The sequence below is a fragment of the Schistocerca nitens genome, chromosome 6 (genome assembly GCF_023898315.1).
Source record: "Schistocerca nitens isolate TAMUIC-IGC-003100 chromosome 6, iqSchNite1.1, whole genome shotgun sequence".
NCBI classification, from domain to species: domain Eukaryota; kingdom Metazoa; phylum Arthropoda; class Insecta; order Orthoptera; family Acrididae; genus Schistocerca; species Schistocerca nitens.
In genome coordinates this window covers 302181834-302202552 of record NC_064619.1, presented here as the reverse complement: position 1 = coordinate 302202552, position 20719 = coordinate 302181834, and the positions used below count along the sequence as shown (strand labels likewise).

The 20719-nt window shown below is 39.1% G+C and overlaps 1 protein-coding gene across 1 annotated transcript in view; it reads right to left on the bottom strand.

The window, feature by feature from the left end:
* LOC126262497 (nuclear pore membrane glycoprotein 210) overlaps nt 1-20719 on the bottom strand; it is a 272203-nt gene that overhangs the window by 149653 nt on the left and 101831 nt on the right. The window contains exon 7 of the mRNA XM_049959163.1: nt 4351-7171. Coding sequence (XP_049815120.1) covers nt 4351-7171 — 2821 coding nt within the window. The remainder of the gene's footprint in view (nt 1-4350; nt 7172-20719) is intronic.

The window sequence follows — 20719 nt, the reverse complement described above, 5'->3', positions numbered from 1 at the left end:
GACCAAAGTAAGCATCTTCTGTGGATGGCAGCCCCTAGTTAGCCCGTAACTGGGAGGGGAGAAAAGAGGAATTTCATGTGATGCTTATTAATTTAATTGGGTTAAACGTAATCTTTTTATTTTTGTTCCATTGCCACATCATTTTAATCAGCATATTAACTTTTTCGACAGTTCTCATTTTTTGTTCCTGTCACACTTTTTCCACCTGGAATCTCTGTGCATGTGAATTTAATTGTTTTTATTTATATGTCATAAAAACATTTGTGACTGCCGATTTATCAGTTAAAAAACAACACAAAAAAAAGAAATAATCTGTTTACATTTATGTGCAATGGTGCTAAAAATGTATTTTTTTTACAAGATGCACATTTTTCTGGACACTAATTGTCATACAAACATTTAAAACAAATATTGTTATTGAACTATGGACAAGAAGGATTTTCATGAAAGAATGGTTATAAATAAAACAAAATTCAAGGAAAATTAGGAACAGAGGTAACGAAGATAATAACATGGATAAAAATATGGGCTGATTAAATGGAAGAAATTTAAAGCAAAATTGCTACAAAAAAAATTGTAAAATAACATGAACAAACATTCCAAGTGGAAAAGGAATGATAGGAAGAAAAACGAGAGCAAATGAAAAAAGTATTAAAATGATTAAAATAATGTAACATGTTGTTAGAGGAGGAGGAGGAGGAGTAATTTGTGTTTAACGTCCCGTCGACAACGAGGTCATTAGAGACAGAGCGCAAGCTCGGGTGAGGGAAGGATAGGGAAGGAAATCGGCCGTGCCCTTTCAAAGGAACCATCCTGGCATTTGCCTGAAGCGATTTAGGGAAATCATGGAAAACCTAAATCAGGATGGCCGGAGACGGGATTGAACCGTCATCCTCCCGAATGCGAGTCCAATGTGCTAATCACTGCGCCACCTCGCTCGGTGTAACATGTTGTTGTTGTTGTTGTTGTTGTGGTCTTCAGTCCTGAGACTGGTTTGATGCAGCTCTCCATGCTACTCTATCCTGTGCAAGCTTCTTCATCTCCCAGTACCTACTGCAGCCTACATCCCTCTGAATCTGCTTAGTGTATTCATCTCTTGGTCTCCCTCTACAATTTTTACCCTCCACGCTGCCTCCAATACTAAATTTGTGATCCCTTGATGCCTCAGAACATGTCCTACCAACCGATCCCTTCTTCTAGTCAAGTTGTGTCACAAACTCCTCTTCTCCCCAATCCTATTCAGTACCTCCTCATTAGTTATGTCATCTACCCATCTAATCTTCAGCATTCTTCTGTAGCACCACATTTCGAAAGCTTCTATTTTCTTCTTGTCCAAACTAGTTATCGTCCATGTTTCACTTCCATACATGGCTACACTCCATACAAATACTTTCAGAAACAGCTTCCTGAAACTTAAATCTATACTCGATGTTAACAAATTTCTCTTCTTCAGAAACGCTTTCCTTGCCATTGCCAGTCTACATTTTATATCCTCTCTACTTCGAACATAATCAGTTATTTTGCTCCCCAAATAGCATAATTCCTTTACTACTTTGTTGTTGTTGTTGTTGTGGTCTTCAGTCCTGAGACTGGTTTGATGCAGCTCTCCATGCTACTCTATCCTGTGCAAGCTTCTTCATCTCCCAGTACCTACTGCAACCTACATCCTTCTGAATCTGCTTAGTGTATTGATCTCTTGGTCTCCCTCTACGATTTTTACCCTCCACGCTGCCCTCCAATGCTAACTTTGTGATCCCTTGATGCCTCAAAACATGTCCTACCAACCGATCCCTTCTTCTAGTCAAGTTGTGCCACAAACTTCTCTTCTCCCCAATCCTATTCAATACCTCCTCATTAGTTACGTGATCTACCCACCTTATCTTCAGCATTCTACTGTAGCACCACATTTCGAAAGCTTCTATTCTCTTCTTGTCCAAACTGGTTATCGTCCATGTTTCACTACCATACATGGCTACACTCCATACAAATACTTTCAGAAACGACTTCCTGACACTTAAATCTATACTCGATGTCAACAAATTTCTCTTCTTCAGAAACCATTTCCTTGCCATTGCCAGTCTACATTTTATATCCTCTCTACTTCGACCATCATCAGTTATTTTACTCCCTAAATAGCAAAACTCCTTTACTACTTTAAGTGTCTCATTTCCTAATCTAATCCCCTCAGCATCACACGATTAAATTTGACTACATTCCATTATCCTCGTTTTCCTTTTGTGTTGATGTTCATCTTATATCCTCCTTTCAAGACACTGTCCATTCCGTTCAACTGCTCTTCCAAGTCCGTTGCTGTCTCTGACAGAATTACAATGTGATCGGCGAACCTCAAAGTTTTTATTTCTTCTCCATGGATTTTAACCCCTACTCCGAATTTTGCTTTTGTTTCCTTTACTGCTTGCTCAATATACAGATTGAACAACATCGGGGAGAGGCTACAACCCTGTCTCACTCCCTTCCTAACCACTGCTTCCCTTTCATGCCTCTCGATTCTTATAACTGCAATCTGGTTTCTGTACTAATTGTAAATAGCCTTTCGCTGCCTGTATTTTACCCCTGCCGCCTTCAGAATTTGAAAGAGAGTATTCCAGTCAACATTGCCAAAAGCTTTCTCTAAGTCTACAAATGCTAGAAACGTAGGTTTGCCTTTTCTTAATCTAGCTTCTAGGATGAGTCATAGGGTCAGTATTGCCTCACGTGTTCCAACATTTCTACGGAATCCAAACTGATCTTCCCCGAGGTCAGCTTCTACCAGTTTTTCCATTCTTCTGTAAAGAATTCGCGTTAGTATTTTGCAGCCGTGACTTATTAAACTGATAGTTCGGTAATTTTCACATCTGTCAACGCCTGCTTTCTTTGAGATTGGAATTATTATATTCTTCTTGAAGTCTGAGGGTATTTCGCCTGTCTCATACATTTTGCTCACCAGATGGTAGAGTTTTGTCAGGGCTGGCTCTCCGAAGGCTGTCAGTAGTTCTAATGGAATGTTGTCTACTCCCGGGGCCTTGTTTCGAATTAGGTCTTTCAGTGCTCTATCAAACTCTTCACGCAGTATCATATCTCCCATTTCATCTTCATCTACATCCTCTTCCATTTCTATAACATTGCGCTCAAGTACATCTCCCTTGTATAGACCCTCTATATATTCCTTCCACCTCTCTGCTTTCCCTTCTTTGCTTAGAACTGGGTTTCCATCTGAGCTCTAGATATTTATACAAGTGGTTCTCTTCTCTCCAAAGGTCTCTTTAATTTTCCTGTAGGCAGTATCTATCTTACCCCTAGTGATATACGCCTCTACATCCTTAGAATTGTCCTCTAGCCATGCCTGCTTAGCCATTTTGCACTTCCTGTCGATCTCATTTTTGAGACGTTTGTATTCCTTCTTGCCTGCTTCATTTACTGCATTTTTATATTTTCTCTTTTTGTCAATTAAGTTCAATATTTCTTCTGTCACCCAAGGATTTCTACTAGCCCTCGTCTTTTTACTTACTTGATCCTCTGCTGCCTTCACTACTTCATCCCTCAAAGCTACCCATTCTTCTTCTACTGTATTTCTTTCCCCCATTCCTGTCAATTGTTCCCTTATGCTCTCCCTGAAACTCTGTACAACCTCTGGTTTAGTCGGTTTATCCAGGTCCCATCTCCTTAAATTCCCACCTTTTTGCAGTTTCTTCAGTTCTAATCTACAATGTAACATAATAACAGAAATAAAAAATTACACTTAACCCAATTAATTAAGTAAAACTAACTACCAAGTCATTTCAATAAGGATTTAAAAATAAAAACTTTTGAAGTACCTAACAAGATTCAAATCCACATCCTTCAGCATGGGGAGGCCTTTATCTTAAGCATTACACTACACAACCAGACTGTTAAACAGCCCTTTCCAATTTTTAAGCTGTAAAGCAGTGGTGGTCAACCTAGTCCCTACCACCCATGAGTGGACATCCAGCTTTCATGGTGCACAAGGGTGAATAGCTGCAAGGTGTAATACATTGATCTTTAACCTTTATCACTGTATAAATGATTTCAGAATGTAGATCCCACTGCCACACCTGCATTCCCAGAAGGTGGCACACTTATTATCTAACACATGAAGACCACAGTAATGATCAAAATGAAATGGATAGACTAACAATGTCAAACAAATGAGAAATCACAATGGGCTACAAATTGCAATAATTGATGGAAGAAAAAGAAGAAGAAAAATACATGAAAAAACTCCACACTAAAAACTGACATAATTATGGATGCAATGTTTGGTGTGATCATAAAGTTCAAGTAACAACACAAATACAATGAGGGAATATTTTACCATGAAGACTGACTTACCTCAACTGTTACACCAAGTACTTGTTTCAAGCCAAAACCTTCTTTCACTGATACAGTGACAACAGTTCTTCCGGTGGCACTCTGTGATCTTATTAATCCACGTTCATTCACTGTTAGCAATGGAGTCACATTACTAACTGCACGGTCGATACTTTCAACGTCTGATGATTCTGCTTTCTCTGCAGGATCAATTGAACCCAGCACTGAGTACATGAGATCTCCTTCATGGTTTGTTTTTAGCTGTATTTCAGTGTCAGGAGCCATCAAAATATATGGTGACTGAACATCTCCTACACTGGGTGGTGATGCAAGACGCAGCTCTTCAAACACTTCAATTTCTAAGCTAGTTTCAAATTTCACTGTCTGCTCTTGAGGAAAAGCAGACATTCTAGGAGGTACAGTAACATTTAAATAAATAGTTGAGATGCCCGCCCTTAGAGCAGTCAATCGCATGGAAATTTTATCTTCATCTTTCAGTACAATACCAGTTTCATGGTAAACATTATTCAATTGAACTACATTAGGTGCTGAAACAGCCCAATCAAACAGCAGAGATGGCCTTGCACAACCAATAATCAAGGGCGTCAACTCTTCAGGAATACCATGAGCCCAAAGTGGCATTGTAGCACCAACAATTATTCTATTTAATGGTGCATTAATTTTAATGGCAGCAAGAGGAATGACATTTATTTCAACACTATCCTTTGAATAGACGACCCTCTGTCCTGTTGCCTTGTTTATGCCCACAGCTTTTCCAACAAGTACTGTTTTCCCTTGGCCAAATCCTTCAACAAGGCCAACTGAATTCACTGTTGCAATTGAGGTAGAGCTAACAGAATAATCAATATGTGATGCTGGTCGTGGACCACCATGACTGTTAATCTGGTACACAGATCCTACCACCAGTGTGACATTTCGGGGTAGGAGTTTTAAAGGTGGGAAAACCTGAATTGGAACAGGGTGACTGAGCACTTCATTCCCTTCAAAACCACTGGCAAAAATTAAGTTTATATCGCCAAGTTGCAAGCCAGTAATAACATAATGGACTTCTCCCAAGGAACCTACTTTCATGAGGGTCTCCTTGTCAGGCAAAAGTTTTATTCCAATGACTGCTGTATCCGCTAATGGTCGAAGATTCAACAAAGAAATATCTGAAATGGGCAAAACATTTCCTGTTGTATCATATAAATGAACAACAGCTGGAATGCATCGACCCTTCTCTACATGTTCAGCAACCTCTACTTTGATGCTGCCTACACTTGAAACCTGAACTTCTGCTAGTGCTGGTTTTGATGGAAGACATAGGTCTACCATAGCCAATTTTAAATGACCATCTGTTTTTGGAACAATTTCTATAATTCTGGAGCCTTCCACGTAAGTAACATCAGCCACGTCTTCAGAACTGAGGACAAGTTCATAATAACCTGAACCTTGGCTTACTTGGAGTTTAATCATATTATCAGGATGGTTGAAAACATAAGCAACATTGGGTGTTACAATAGTATCACTGACTAACAGAAGGCTCAATGTTGACACTATTTCTGGTGTTGACTCATAGCCTTTTTTATCAGTGACAGGAAATGGGGGATATTCTGGAATGATTTCCAATTCTCTCAGCAATAGAGTATTATAACCGACAACACGTGCTGTTATTTCAAGGACACCAGTCTTGCTTTTTGGTTGTATCACTTGATATTGGCGTGAGGGGAAGACGCGACCATTTTCTTCTAAATTCTCAAAAACCATCTCGTCTGGATTAGGCAAAATACCAAGAGATTCGTCAGAAACCATCCAGTCAATGTCCAAACTTGATACATTGTCAAATACATGACCTTCTTCATCTGTAACAATAACAGCCACTTCAATATCTTTATAATTCTGCACCACCATTCTTTCATTCTGGTAATTGATTGGACAACGTTCTTTCTCTGTCAGTTTAATTTCTGGAAATAGTGAAATGTAACGGGGTTTTGCACAATATACAGTCACTGTTGCAACAGATTCTGAGCGCTTTCTGTACCTAGCCATTGGTTTGTTTGTGACTGTCAAGGTAACTTCTGCTTCACCAAGCTGCTTACATAAAATACGGTAAGTGTAAACATCTGGCTGATCTGAAACAATGTTACTGAGTTCCATTACTTCTATAATATCATTTTCACTGGGAGTCGGCTCCAAGTGATGAAAATGCTCAGATGCATGTCCAATCCAAGGTCTTGGTCCACCAGTAAATACTACTGTCCTTGCTGATCCAACAGCTAAAACTACAACACCACTGGCTGGATTGACAGGCTTTAATGGCCAGTAACTTGCTAATGTAACACTATCTTCAAGTGTTATTTCTTCTTGCGTATATGACACTGTCACTTTTGTAGTACCCAACTCTGTAGCTGTGATACCCAAAGACGAACAAGCCGTGCCAATGGGTGCTGTTTTAAGAGACTCGTTAAATGAAAAAATTTCGTCCCATATCTGGACCTGAAATGGGATGTCTGCACATTGTGTGAAAGCAGCAAGTGATATCTTTTTTGCTTTATCACTTTCTGCTGGCCTCTCAGCAAACATTGCAACATGTAAAAAAATAGAGTTTCCCACTTCTGTTTCTGCCAAATATTCTACTATTTGCAGCTGGCGCGGTGGCAAAATATGAAAATTTGACACTGCATAGTTGTTCCGATTAATGTCCATTGCAGCAGTTATCTCAACATGCCCTTGATTGACAGTTCTTACTACTCCAGCCTGAGTAACAACAGCAATAGAGGTGTCTTTGCTTTGCCATACAAAATTTCCATCACCACCTGATACTTGGAGTTTTACTTCATACCTAGAAGGCAAAAAAGGAACTATTTAGTGGTACTTGTTACACGTGTTATTGAAAGTTCATAGCTATAAAAGATGTAATAAGCAGCTGGCTCCATTTCCTCTAAGAGAACAAAGGACTAAAGCTGCATTTAAAAACTCACTTTGCATAAGATCAAGTTATTTAAAATCAAAAAAAGTCTTTGCAATAACATATCTGTAAATACATTAAGATTCAATATACACACTGAAATTTGTTACAAAATGAAGCAAGCAGTATACAAGTTCACAGGGATAAGTCCAACACAAATAAAAAATGTAATTCTTTAGATTACAGCAAATAATCGCATTCTTATGAAAAGCCATGGTACATTGAAGAATTGCACAAAGAAAACTTATCACCACAAATGATCAATTTTTGGAACCTTCACCTTTTTGAATTTTTACTCTTTTGCTGCTCTAATTAACACCCTCACATACACAAAGTGGCACCACTTGCTGTCTTGTTTACGATTGGTTGCCCAGACAGACAAAAGTTTGTGGAGGAGGACAGGAACAGGGAAGAGAGAGTGGGATGGGGGGGGGGGGGGGGGGGAGATGAAACGAAAAAGTTTGTGGAGGGGAACAGGATCATGGAAGAGGGAGTGGGGGGGGGGGGGTGAAACAAATGGGCAACTGGAAAGCAGGAAGATATGCAAGGCAGAGAGGATATATGGAAGTACTGTGAGGCAGGACAGGGACAGACAGTGGTTCTTAGCACCAGTTACAAAATAAGGAATAAAGGAGGGAAGGAAAATTAGGGATTACTGTTCCATTGACAGTTAGGTCATCAGAGACAGAGCAAAAGCTGAGTTATTTCACAGATGGGGAAGGAAATCAGCCATGCCCTTTCTAAGGGAACCAGCCCAGCATTTGCCTGGAGCAATTTAGGGACGTAAAGGAAAACCTAACTCCGAATGGCTGGACTTAGATTTGAACTGTTGTTCTTCTGAATGTGAGTCCAGTGCTCTAAGCACTGTGCCACCTTGCTCAGTAAATAAGGATTAATTATGAAAACTGGCATTCTAAGGATCGGAGTGTGGAATGTCAGATCCCTTAATCAGGCAGGTAGGTTAGAAAATTTAAAGAGGGAAATGGATAGGTTAAAGTTAGATATAGTGGGAATTAGTGAAGTTCGGTGGCAAGAGGAACAAGACTTTTGGTCAGGTGAATACAGGGTTATAAATACAAAATCAAATAGGGGCAATGCAGGAGTAGGTTTAATAATGAATAAAAAAGTAGGTGTGCGGGTAAGCTACTACAAACATCATAGTGAACACATTATTGTGGCCAAGATAGACACAAAGCCCACACCTACTACAGTAGTACAAGTTTATATGCCACCTAGCTCTGCAGATGATAAAGCAGTTGATGAAATGAATGATGAGATAAAAGAAATTATTCAGGCAGTGAATGGAGACGAAAATTTAATAGTCATGGGTGACTGTAATTCGACTGTGTGAAAAGGAAGAGAAGGAAACATAGTAGGTGAATATGTATTGGGGCTAAGAAATGAAAGAGGAAGCCGCCTGGTAGAATTTTGCACAGAGCATAACTTAATCATAGCTAACACTTGGTTCAAGAATCATGAAAGAAGGTTGTATACATGGAAGACCCCTGGAGATACTAAAAGGTTTCAGATAAATTATATAATGGTAAGACAGAGATTTAGGAACCAGGTTTTAAATTGTAAGACATTTCCAGGGGCAGATGTGGACTCTGACCACAATCTATTGGTTATGACCTGTAGATTAAAACTGAAGAAACTGCAAAAAGGTGGGAATTTAAGGAGATGGGACCTGGATAAACTGAAAGAACCAGAGGTTGTACAGAGTTTCAGGGAGAGCATAAGGGAACAATTGACAGGAATGGGGGAAAGAAATACAGTAGAAGAAGAATGGGTAGGTTTGAGGAATGAAATAGTGAAGGCAGCAAATGATCAAATAGGTAAAAAGACGAGGGCTAGTAAAAATCCTTGGGTAACAGAAGAGATACTGCCTACAGGAAAATTAAAGAGACCCTTGGAGAAAAGAGAACCACTTGCATGAATATCATGAGCTCAGATGGAAACACAGTTCTAAGCAAAGAAGGGAAAGCAGAAAGGTGGAAGGAGTATACAGAGGGTCTATACAGGGGCAATGTTCTTGAGGAAAATATTATGGAAATGGAAGAGGAGGTAGATGAAGATGAAATGGAAGGTATTTATTTTTATTTCGAGTCAAAAACATTACAACAATATTTACAATATATACAATATAACAAATCAGGTCAAATCATAAAAGAACAAACTAAACGGTATTAGCCCAAAATTGTGCAACGGCAGCAGCATTATCTGAAACATCAACAAGCTCTTGTGTGGAACATGATACAGGACATCTAGGACAGTTAATTAAATGTTTGGTTGTCTGTTCTTCTCCGCAGTCACACAAGGTGGAAGATTCCTTCATGAAGCCCCATTTAAACAGGTTGTCCTTAGTTCGTCCGACGCCACTCCTGAGCCGATTTAGAGACTTCCACACTGTCCAGACTTGATTTCCACCAGGAGGAAGGGTCTCAGAAGGAGTCATCCAATCATTGCTGTCAGATTTTGCTGTCCACTGAGATAGTCTGGCTGCTCCAGTCCGACCGGTGAGGGGTGTAGTAGTTCTCATAAAGCTCCTCCTAGATTTGAGTCTACTAATTGGTGGCTGGTATCCATGTAGCAGGTGATCGGTGTTATGATCTGCTTTATGTCTCTCAAGTTTGGCTGCGACTTCACGCCTTATGTCTGGAGGGGCAATACCTGCTAGTTTATGGAGTTTATCAATAGGTGTAGCTTTGAGGCATCCCGTTACTGTCCTGCAGGTTTCGTTCAGTGCCACATCAACCTGCTTTGCATGAGATGACTTGTACCATACAGGACATGCGTATTCAGCTGCGGAATAGCACAAGGCCAAGGCTGATGTTCTTAGTAGTTTGGGATCTGCACCCCAAACGCTGCCAGTGAGCTTCCGCAGGATGTTGTTACGAGCAGCAACTTTCTGCTTAGTGTTAGTGCAGTGTTTTCTGTAGGTCAACGTTCGATCTAAGGTGACACCCAGATATTTGGGGTAGAAACAATGTTCAAGCTCTTGATCTTCCCAACACACTGTAAGTTTTCTGTAGGCCTCTCGATTGCGTAGGTGGAAAGCACAAACTTGAGTTTTAGTAGGGTTCGGTCTTAAGTTATTGACTCTGTAGTACTCAGATAGGTCCTTGAGAGCAACAGTAAGCTGGTTTTCTACTGTGTCAAAATCTCTGGCTTGTGTGACTAAGGCAAGATCATCTGCATAGATGAAACTCTTTGTAAGAGAAGGTTGAGGCTGGTCATTTGTAAATATGTTGAACAATATGGGGGAAAGGACACTACCCTGAGGCAAGCCATTCCTTTGACTTCTCCATCTACTCCTTCTTCCTTGGAACTCCACATAGAATCGCCGGTTTTCCAAAAGTGTCTGCACAGTTCTGGTGAAATTAATGTCTCTAGTGATGTAGTAGACTTTGTGCAATAATTGTCGATGTTGAATGGTGTCATATGCTGCTGTGAGATCCACGAAGACAGCCCCGGAAATGTATCCTTTTTCATATCCCTCTTCAATATGTTCAGTCAGATTAAGGACTTGTGCTGTACAATTCTTTCCAGGTCGGAAACCTGCTTGTTGAGGTATGAGTTGTTTTTCAACAATGGGAGTGAGTCTATTTAGTAACATTCTTTCATAGATTTTATACAAATGGCAAAGGAGCGAAATCGGTCGGTAGTTCTTGGGATCAGCTGCACCCTTTCCAGGTTTTAGTAAGGGAATAACTTTAGTTTTCCTCCAGATGGCAGGGATCTGTTTCCGCTTCAGGCAACCATTATAGAATTGTAGAAGCCATCTTTCCGTGATGGGACCAAAATGTTTAATTTGCTCAATCATTAGGTCGTCTAGATGGAAGGTATGATACTGCGTGAAGAGTTTGACAGAGCACTGAAAGACCTGAGTCGAAACAAGGCCCTGGGAGTAGACAACTTTCCATTAGAACTACTGATAGCCTTGGGAGAGCCAGTACTGACAAAACTCCACCATCTGGTGAGCAAGATGTATGAGACAGGCGAAATTCCGTCAGTCTTCAAGAAGAATATAATAATCCCAATCCCAAAGAAAGCAGGTGTTGACAGATGTGAAAATTACTGAACTATCAGTTTAATAAGTCACAAGCTGCAAAATACTAACGCGAATTCTTTACAGACAAATGGAAAAACTAGTAGAAGCCGACCTCGGAGAAGATCAGTTTGGATTCCGTAGAAATGTTGGAACACGTGAGACAATACTGACCCTACGACTTATCTTAGAAGAAAGATTAAGGAAAGGCAAACTTACGTTTCTAGCATTTGTAGACTTAGAGAAAGCTTTTGACAATGTTGACTGGAATACTCTCTTTCAAATTTTGAAGGTGGCAGGGGTAAAATACAGGGAGCGAAAGGCTATTTACAATTTGTACAGAAACCAGATGGCAGTTATAAGAATCGAGAGGCATGAAAGGGAAGCAGTGGTTGGGAAGGGAGTGAGACAAAGTTGTAACCTCTCCCCAATGCTATTCAATCTGTATATTGAGCAAGCAGTAAAGGAAACAAAAGAAAAGTTCGGAGTAGGTATTAAAATCCATGGAGAAGAAATAAAAACTTTGAGGTTCACCGATGACATTGTAATTCTGTCAGAGACAGCAAAGGACTTGGAAGAGCAGTTGATCGGAATGGACCGTGTCTTGAAAGGAGGGTATAAGATGAACATCAACAAAAGCAAAATGAGGATAACGGAATGTAGTCAAATTAAGTCGGGTGATGCTGAGGGAATTAGATTAGGAAATGAGACACTTAAAGTAGTAAAGGAGTTTTGCTATTTGGGGAGCAAAATAACTCATGATGGTCGAAGTAGAGAGGATATAAAATATAGACTAGCAATGGCAAGGAAATCATTTCTGAAGAAGAGAAATTTGTTAACATCGAGTATAGATTTAAGTTTCAGGAAGCCATTTCTGAAAGTATTTGTATGGAGTGTAGCCATGTATGGAAGTGAAACATGGACAATAAATAGTTTGGACAAGAAGAGAATAGAAGCTTTCAAAATGTGGTGCTACAGAAGAATGCTGAAGATTAGATGGGTAGATCACATAACTAAAGAGGAGGTATTGAATATAATTGGGGAGGAGTTTGTGGCACAACTTGACTAGAAGAAGGGACCGGTTGGTAGTGTAGGGAAGCAGCCTACTCACGCTGTAATAAATTCACATCAGTCTTTCCATTGTGTGCAGCCGAGTCCGCTGTAACTAGCTCTGACGTCATAAATGTTGCGCAATACTTTAAAAATCAAGTAAATAGCCTGAAACGGTTCTAGTATGTCAGGAGCAATACTAAATCAATATGTGTTGAATGTCAGTTCAATAACTTTAACCATTTTCGAAATTTGGACGTTTTTCTGTAAAAATCATTGGCGCAACAGAAAAGAGCTAGAGACTTAAAAATTTATATTTAGATTCCTTTTTCATAATTATTTAATAGAAACAGTACTTTGGATCTCACAAATTAAAATTTTAGTGGAAATTCATAATTTTCTGGTTTTTGTCTTAAAAATTAAGGAAGCAAGATAGATTAAGTAGGCTAATAAATAAGGCTAGGATGTTTATATTTAAGTAGAATGGAGATCCACTATAATCATAAAGATGTGAGAAGTTTCAACTCAATGACTATAAAACTATAGCGATAGTGTATCTCCAAATGGCAGGTTCAGAGCTTGTCTACTGCGTGTAGTGTAATTAAATTAATTCTCTCGCCCAAAATATTTTACTTAGCCACGTCAGACTTTTATTATGATTACTTACCTGTGTGCTGAATGCACATTTAAATTGGGAGCTTCATCAGCCATCAGCAAAAGAAGCTATAATTTACTCGGTAACTTAAAGTGGTGCTTTACTAGCCCAGCGGCTAGTTGGGAGAGCCGATTTGATCAGGCGTTCCCTTAGCCGTCCGCACCGCGGCTTTATATATAAGAACGCTGCACGAGGAAGTGAGGCCCCAGTTCTCTCCAGACGCTGAATAGCACACCATCTGTGTCAGGAGTCGCGTCGCGTCGGTATCATTGCTATAAACAGCTTCGGATGCCGTATTAAGTTACTCGGGTCACGCGCAACCATGAAATCATTTTCAAGTGAAGTGTTAATTCTGGGACGACTTTAATTATCTATCTTCAGTTTACGTATGTCGTATTTTCACGTGCCGTCGCGGGACAGACATTCTACCATTATTTTAGCGTGGCGTTTGATGAACATTTTTATCAAATTATGGCGACCATTCATTTAAACATTTAATTTGGACAGTTATAGTTGCATCAGCGCATTAGACTCTGAACTGCTCTGTTAGTCAGGTTGTGTGGATGCTTTTTTTTTTTTATCTGTGACTTTCAGAATACAGAGAACCTTTTTTTTTTTTCACGATCATTTTTGATTATGAATCCCAGACAATCTCCTAATTCCTCAGAGCTATAAGCTGTAGCTATAAGTGTATTTCTCAGACAAAGTGGGCACTAGGAATTCTAATTACAGGCTTCACGTTTTGCTAACCGCTTTCTGGTTGCCAAAATTGTTGTTAGAGAGCCAGTGTTGAGAACGGCAAAACAACAGCATAAATAATAGGAAAATTTAATATAACGATTAATCCCACCCGCCGCCCCACATATGGTTAAACGGCAGGGAAATGCATCTTTTCTACATTACAATTCTAAAAACAACATAAACTTCACCAGCCGCCCCACAATTGGTGCATCGGCCGGGAATGAAACTGAGTAAAAGTGAAAGTGATTTTAAATATTTGGATTCGCGAGTGAAATGCGACACGCAACTGAGTAATAGAACAGTGAAAGTGTTATGTGTACATGTGGACAACGCAATTGGATTAACAACGCATCTGGATTGACGGAGCTGGCACTGAGTCTAGCGGCGCTGCCGGCATCGCGAGAAGCCAGTTTCGCCTCACTGCAGTCATCCGCCGGAGCCACCGGAGCCGCACCTGCAGTTGCGGGCCACACAAACACACAGCAGCCGTCGGAGTGCCGTCTGCAGTTCAACGCGTTGCATCAGTAATCCTGGTACGCCACGCCGGCAATGCCATACGTCGTGCAGAAGGAACTAAGTTAAGTGAAAAGCTGTTAAAAATTTTACTAACCTGCACTAAAAGACTGTCGGCAATGGAACAGCCAGAAGAAACCGAAGTTAAACTTAAATCAGAACTTATGTCTGTTGAAGGAACTGTAAATCCAGACAACGGTTCAAGTGTAAATATGCATGGAAGTAGTAATGTTAAAGTGAAATATGAAGTATTGTCTCCTGACAGTAGTGTAAAAAGGGGCAATGATTCAATAATAGAGACCCCTGTAGTAAAACAGAAATCAGAAATTGTTAATTTATTGGATGATAGTTTACCTAATGAGTTCAAAACGAAACAGTCAACAGAGGTGGTAGAGTTTAAAAAGGATGAGTTAGATTTGACTGATCAATCAGAAGTTTCATTTAGTTTTGATGATTCTGGTGTTGGAGCTAGTTTTTCGTCACCTGAGTGGAAAAGAAACCAGCTAGTGAGCAACCCAAAGATACTGGGGCTATTGATTTAAATGTTATATTACAAGCAATAGCTATCAGTAATGCTGAATTAAAATCTAATATAATTGAGGTAAATAACAGGATTATGGCCAGTCAAACCAATTTTAATAAACGATTGGAGGTAATGGACGATACCTTCAAGGCTGGTTGCAATAAGTTGAAAGAGGATCTGGACAGTTTGAATTATAAAAATGATTACAATCATGAGGATATTAAGAAAAAGGTTGCTCAACAATTTTCTGAAATGTATAAAACAGTAAAATCCGAAGTTGCTGAAGTTCGCAAAGACTTCCAAATGGAAGATGCGAAGCTGGAGCACAATTTAACAGAAAAGATGGAGGCGGAATCTGAACTGTGCTCAGATAGGTTTAAAGATGTTAATATAAAAGTAAACATATGTCAAGCAGAAGTAAATGCAATCAAAACTGATACTACTCATATTGTGCAAGAGTAGATAATGTTGAAATGAGAGTAGAAAATATTAGTACTAACATTGCTAACATTGAGAATAAAGTAGCTTCAGTAACTTCTGGTAATGGTAGTATGCAACAAATTGTAGCTGCAAATGCCGCTTTTATCGGGTGTCGGCAGTTCTTGCGATTCGATCCAGATAAAAATATCCACCCGCTAGATTTCTGAAACGATTTTGAAGATCTGATTCCACCAACTTGGTCTGAACGAGATAAAATCTCATTTATTAGAAGCCATTTAGCAAGTGACGCCTTGCGTTGGTCAGCCGATGTTATGTTGAAGTGTAAAACATTAGCGGAATTTAAAACAGCTTTCATTAATGAGTATTGGTCTAGTAATAAGCAAAATGAAGTGTTGAGAGAATTTTGGAGTGGAAAACGCTTCAACGTAGGCAAGGAATCTATTAGAGAATTTGCTAGGTCATGGATCTCACGTTTGTCACATTTGGCCGAAAAGCTGAAACCTGAAATGATAATACTAGGTCTTGAAGCCAAACTGCCATGGTATTGGCAAACTAGAATTATATCTGCCCCTAGAGACAATCTGGATCATTTCATTGAATATTTGGAACGTGTAGAGTGTGTGGCTGCCAATGAGGAGCAAGCACGTAATAACAGAAATGGTAATAACACTAGTAGTAATTTTAAGAACGAGCAGAATGGCAATGTAAACATCAGAACAGTAGGTGTTCGCCATCCTAAGAGAGGTAGGAATTGGAGAAATAATTATCAGAACCAACAATGGCATCCAAATGATAGTAATTTTGTTCCAAACAAAATTATGCAGGTAAACAACAGTGTGGAAAGCAATGCTGTGCCAGTTAACTATAATGGAAATAAAGGAAACAGTAGTAGGCCGAGGCAGGAAAACTAGTTCCCGTCTATGAGGACACTGGCGCTCACCAGGCGGTTACTTTTCCTAAGCCAGTAGTTACGGTAATTGATAAGACAGATCAGAATACTCAAACTGAACATGTGGATGAGGGGTCGGTAGCATCTAAGAATACAGCAGAAATATTAGATCACTCACAGTATTTGATAGATACCGTGTTAGAGACGCTTTCTAAGTGGGAAGAGAAAGAGAAGGCGCAGCAGTGTAACAGTAGGGAAGAGCTACAAAATACTGTCTTGTCAGGTGAAGAAGCAGAAGAAATTCATGCTTATATTTACGATGAGGATGATGTGCTCTTATCTAAAGTGCCTGTGCAGGATGTTGATACTGTACTAATAGATTTAGGACAGGAGGTAAGTGAGAATGTAGAGGGTAGCCTGTTGGGGGTCGATGAAGCCAGTAGCTGTGACCAGTTGTCACTTGAAAAGGAACCCGACGACAATAGTGAAAGTGGTTTAGCTGTAACTAATATTATGCCCGGTCTGGAGACGCAGAATCGCTCAGACTACAGTAATTTGGGTCATGTTCAGCAAACTAAATGTAATGAAGTCGTGCGGTGTTTTGATTTGAAATTAATAGACCGACTGGAAAATGCAGCTGAAAATGTAATTCAGGAAACCCCTACACACTTTAACCTAAATGTAATGAAGACAGTTGTCGATCACTTTAGTTGGAGACAAATCCAAAAGGAACTATTGGATGAGTTTGAGGAACCACCTGTACAACCTAGAATAAGCCACCCTATAATAATAGTGAATATGTTGGGTATCAATGTACGTTGTCTCTTAGACAGTGGAAGTGAGGTGAGTGTGATATCTCAGTCCTTCTTTGATGCATTACCTGGCAAAGACAAGCTTACAGTAATGAGGGTATCAGGACTAAGAATAATTGGTGTTACTGGGAAGGTGTCAAAAACGGTAAAACAAGAAGCTTTGCTGCCCTTTAACATTAATGGTAATTTAATTGATCATCCATGCTTAACTGTAAACAATCTCAGTATTGAGGTTTTAATTGGCATAGATTTCTTGTCGAAATATCAGAGTGTTGTTGACTTTGAAAGAAGCCAGTTAAAAATGGTCTTGCCGATAACCAGAGTAATTACAGTACCTTTTAGTGATAAACATGTAGTAACTAATGATGGTACTTGGGAGCTGCCTATACGAGTTCTGAAAAATAGGAGATATTGGGACGAAGGTGATAATCTTAGTAAAAGTAAGCTAAACACAGAGAAAGAAAGGAAGAAGCGTCATGACGCAAAAGCTGTACCCACCAGTTTTGAAATAGGTCAGTTAGTCCTTGTCAAAACCAAGGAAAAATCGAAGAAAATAAATGCAGAAACAAAGAAATTCATGTTCGTATACCAAGGACCTTTCAGGATCATAGGAAAACCACATACCAATGCATATAGGCTAGAGTACCCTAAGAGTAAAAAACTATTAGGTCTCAGGAACATGATCGACCTAAAGAAGTTCATAGGTAGTGAATGAATTCTGTAGGGAGGAGGTTGTTCTATAACCTCTACACAGTGTGGCAGCTGTGCAGTCCCAGCTGTGTGAGATCTTCTTTCACATTTCAGACCTCACTCACTCTTCATCTTTTCTATCCAGCTAAAATTTCTACCTCTTCTTTACAGCACATTAAATTTTCCGTTATGGTTATCAAGCCAATTATAAACTAATGAATTCTGTAGGGAGGAGGTTGGTCTGTAACCTCTACACAGTGTGGCAGCTGTGCAGTCCCAGCTGTGTGAGATCTTCTTTCCCATTTCAGGTCTCACTCATTCTTCATCTTTCCTATCCACAAAAAATTTTGACCTCTTCTTTCCAACACATTAAATTTTCTGTTATGGTTATCAAGCCAATAATAAGCTAATGAATTCTGTAGGGAGGAGGTTGTTCTATAACCTCTACACAGTGTGGCAGCTGTGCAGTCCCAGATGTGTGAGATCTTCTTTCCATTTCAGGTCTCACTCATTCTTCATCTTTACTATCTACAAAAATGTCGACCCCTTCTTTCCAATATGAAAATTTTCTGAAACCAATGAATTCTGTAGGGAGGAGGTTGTTCTGTAACCTCTACACAGTGTGGCTGCTGTGCAGTCCCAGCTGTGTGAGATCTTCTTTCCATTTCAGGTCTCACTCATTCTTCATCTTTCCTATCCACCAAAATTTCGACCCCTTCTTTGCAATACAAAAATTTTCCGTCATGGCTATCAAGCCATGAATTCTGTAACTATTCTATCTACCGATTAGTGAAAAAAAATACCTAATGTGACAAACCTAATAGTGACAAACAACAGAGAAGTATGACGTAATTAAGATACAAATGTATTTGAGTAACAAGTATGTATAGAACCCTGGTAATATTATAAGTACAAAGTTGTTGTTTTATTGGAAATGGTCCAGCAATAATATTTAAAAAAGATATACAAATTCGTGTACAAGCAGGATCTGAAGTGGCAGTGAAACCTATTGTATGCTGTAGAGCTAACTAATTAATAGTAAAAGAGATTGCTCAGTGTTATGAAAAATATGCAGATAAGTTGTAAAAAAATGAACTCACCTTGTGTAGCAAGGAATGGCAGTGTTATAGAATTGAACAGTGTTTGTGGTTGAGACGTGAAGGACACATCTTTGAAATATTTATAAGGTTGGAGCTGGCCGTTATTTTGGTGTAGTGTGTGACAGGAAACACCTACACGTATTGAGGTTATGAGTTGGAGGCATGAATGCGACCATAGGTACCCTTATGTTAGATGAGACAGAGCAGCTCATGGTGTCCTATAGGTTTAAGGAATTTAGCATTACACTCGTCCATAATTACTTGATGCACTTTAGTGGTAGGTCGAGAGAGACTACCTGTGGTTTCAGCGTCCGATCGAGTGGAAATGGATTGCCACGTGAGCAAACTGATCAGCCGCAATACACTATAGATATGAAATACATGTGCTATCCTATGCTTTAAATGTTAATAGAGTGAGTGTTAAATAAGTACATACACTAGCAACATAATTGAATAACATAATGGCAGACGTGAAACACTATTTATAGCTCAGCATAAATACACTTCGATGAAGTAAGTACATAATTGCAGATGTGGAACTGACACAGCAGCAGAGGACCAATAAGTGGATTTAGTAGTCAACTAAACGTAGTGTGTTTTAAACACTCAGAACTGTACTATTACCACAAGTTACTCACATGTACAAAGAAGCTGAGAAGACAACTACTAATCAAATATACTAATACTATCTCTAAGAATAAGGTAATTGAAGATGAGTCAGCTAAGTAAATAAAATACAGATTTATCAGGAAAGTACCGAGCATTGGTTTAGTGTTCCTCCCAGAAATAATAAATTGAAATTGAATAGAATTTATGATTGTATGCCTTGAGCATAAATTTTCTCTAGTACGTGACTAACGGCGTTTTGAGCCATTTGTTTACCGATTTCATGACAGTCAAGTAACCGCGAGAGTAAAATTGAAAAACTTCTGTTAACTTTGATCCAGCAAAATATTGAAAGATAAAATGTGTATATCCCCATTTCATTGTGACCCACCCTTAGATAATAAGTGAACAGAGTCTGAGGCACTCTTTTTGTTTGTTCTACAGGACAAACCAGATAGTGGCAGCCTGGTAGCTGCATGAAAGCGTGGAGTGACTTTGACACAACCCACAGTGACCCCTCCCCTTTCCCATGTAATTTAGAGTGAACGTGAAGGACGCACACCATAGCAACTTCCCCTCCTCTACCCTTGTGAATGGAAGTGTAGAACGCCAGCCAAAGCGGCTACAACCACGTGTGTAAAAATGATTTGTGAAATTTTCTTTCAGGTTTAAAAAAGACTGCTAAGATATAATCGTCTGTTTATATATTATGAATAACTGTGTTATTTTCTTTGAATTTGTGTATATAAAAATGTATTTAAGGGATTTAAGATTTTCATAATTTTACATATTTTTATGTGTTTGTTTGTCTAAGGCAATATGTATGCCAAAGTGTTTCATTGATTTTGCTTAAATTTTGAGGGATAATATTGCTTAAGAGGCAGTGAACATGCCAGTAATTTAAATAATTTAAGTAGGTAATCAGTTTTTCTTTTTAATATTTCTATATGTTTACATATCAATTTTAAATTTTCATAGGGAGTTAAGCTGTACTCTTGCTTCCCTTTTTGTAATTAAATTTTTTTTTTGTTCATTAACATTCAAAAACAAAAAATTTAAGTAGAGGGTGATGTAGGGAAGCAGCCTACTCACGCTGTAATAAATTCACATCAGTCTTTCCATTGTGTGCCAGCCAAGTCCGCTGTAACTAGCTCTGACATCATAAATGTTGCGCAATACTTTAAAAATCAAGTAAATAGCCTGAAACGGTTCTAGTATGTCAGGAGTAATACTAAATCAATATGTGTTGAATGTCAGTTCAATAACTTTAACCATTTTCGAAATTTGGACGTTTTTCTGTAAAAATCATTGGCGCAACAGAAAAGAGCTAGAGACTTAAAAATTTATATTTAGA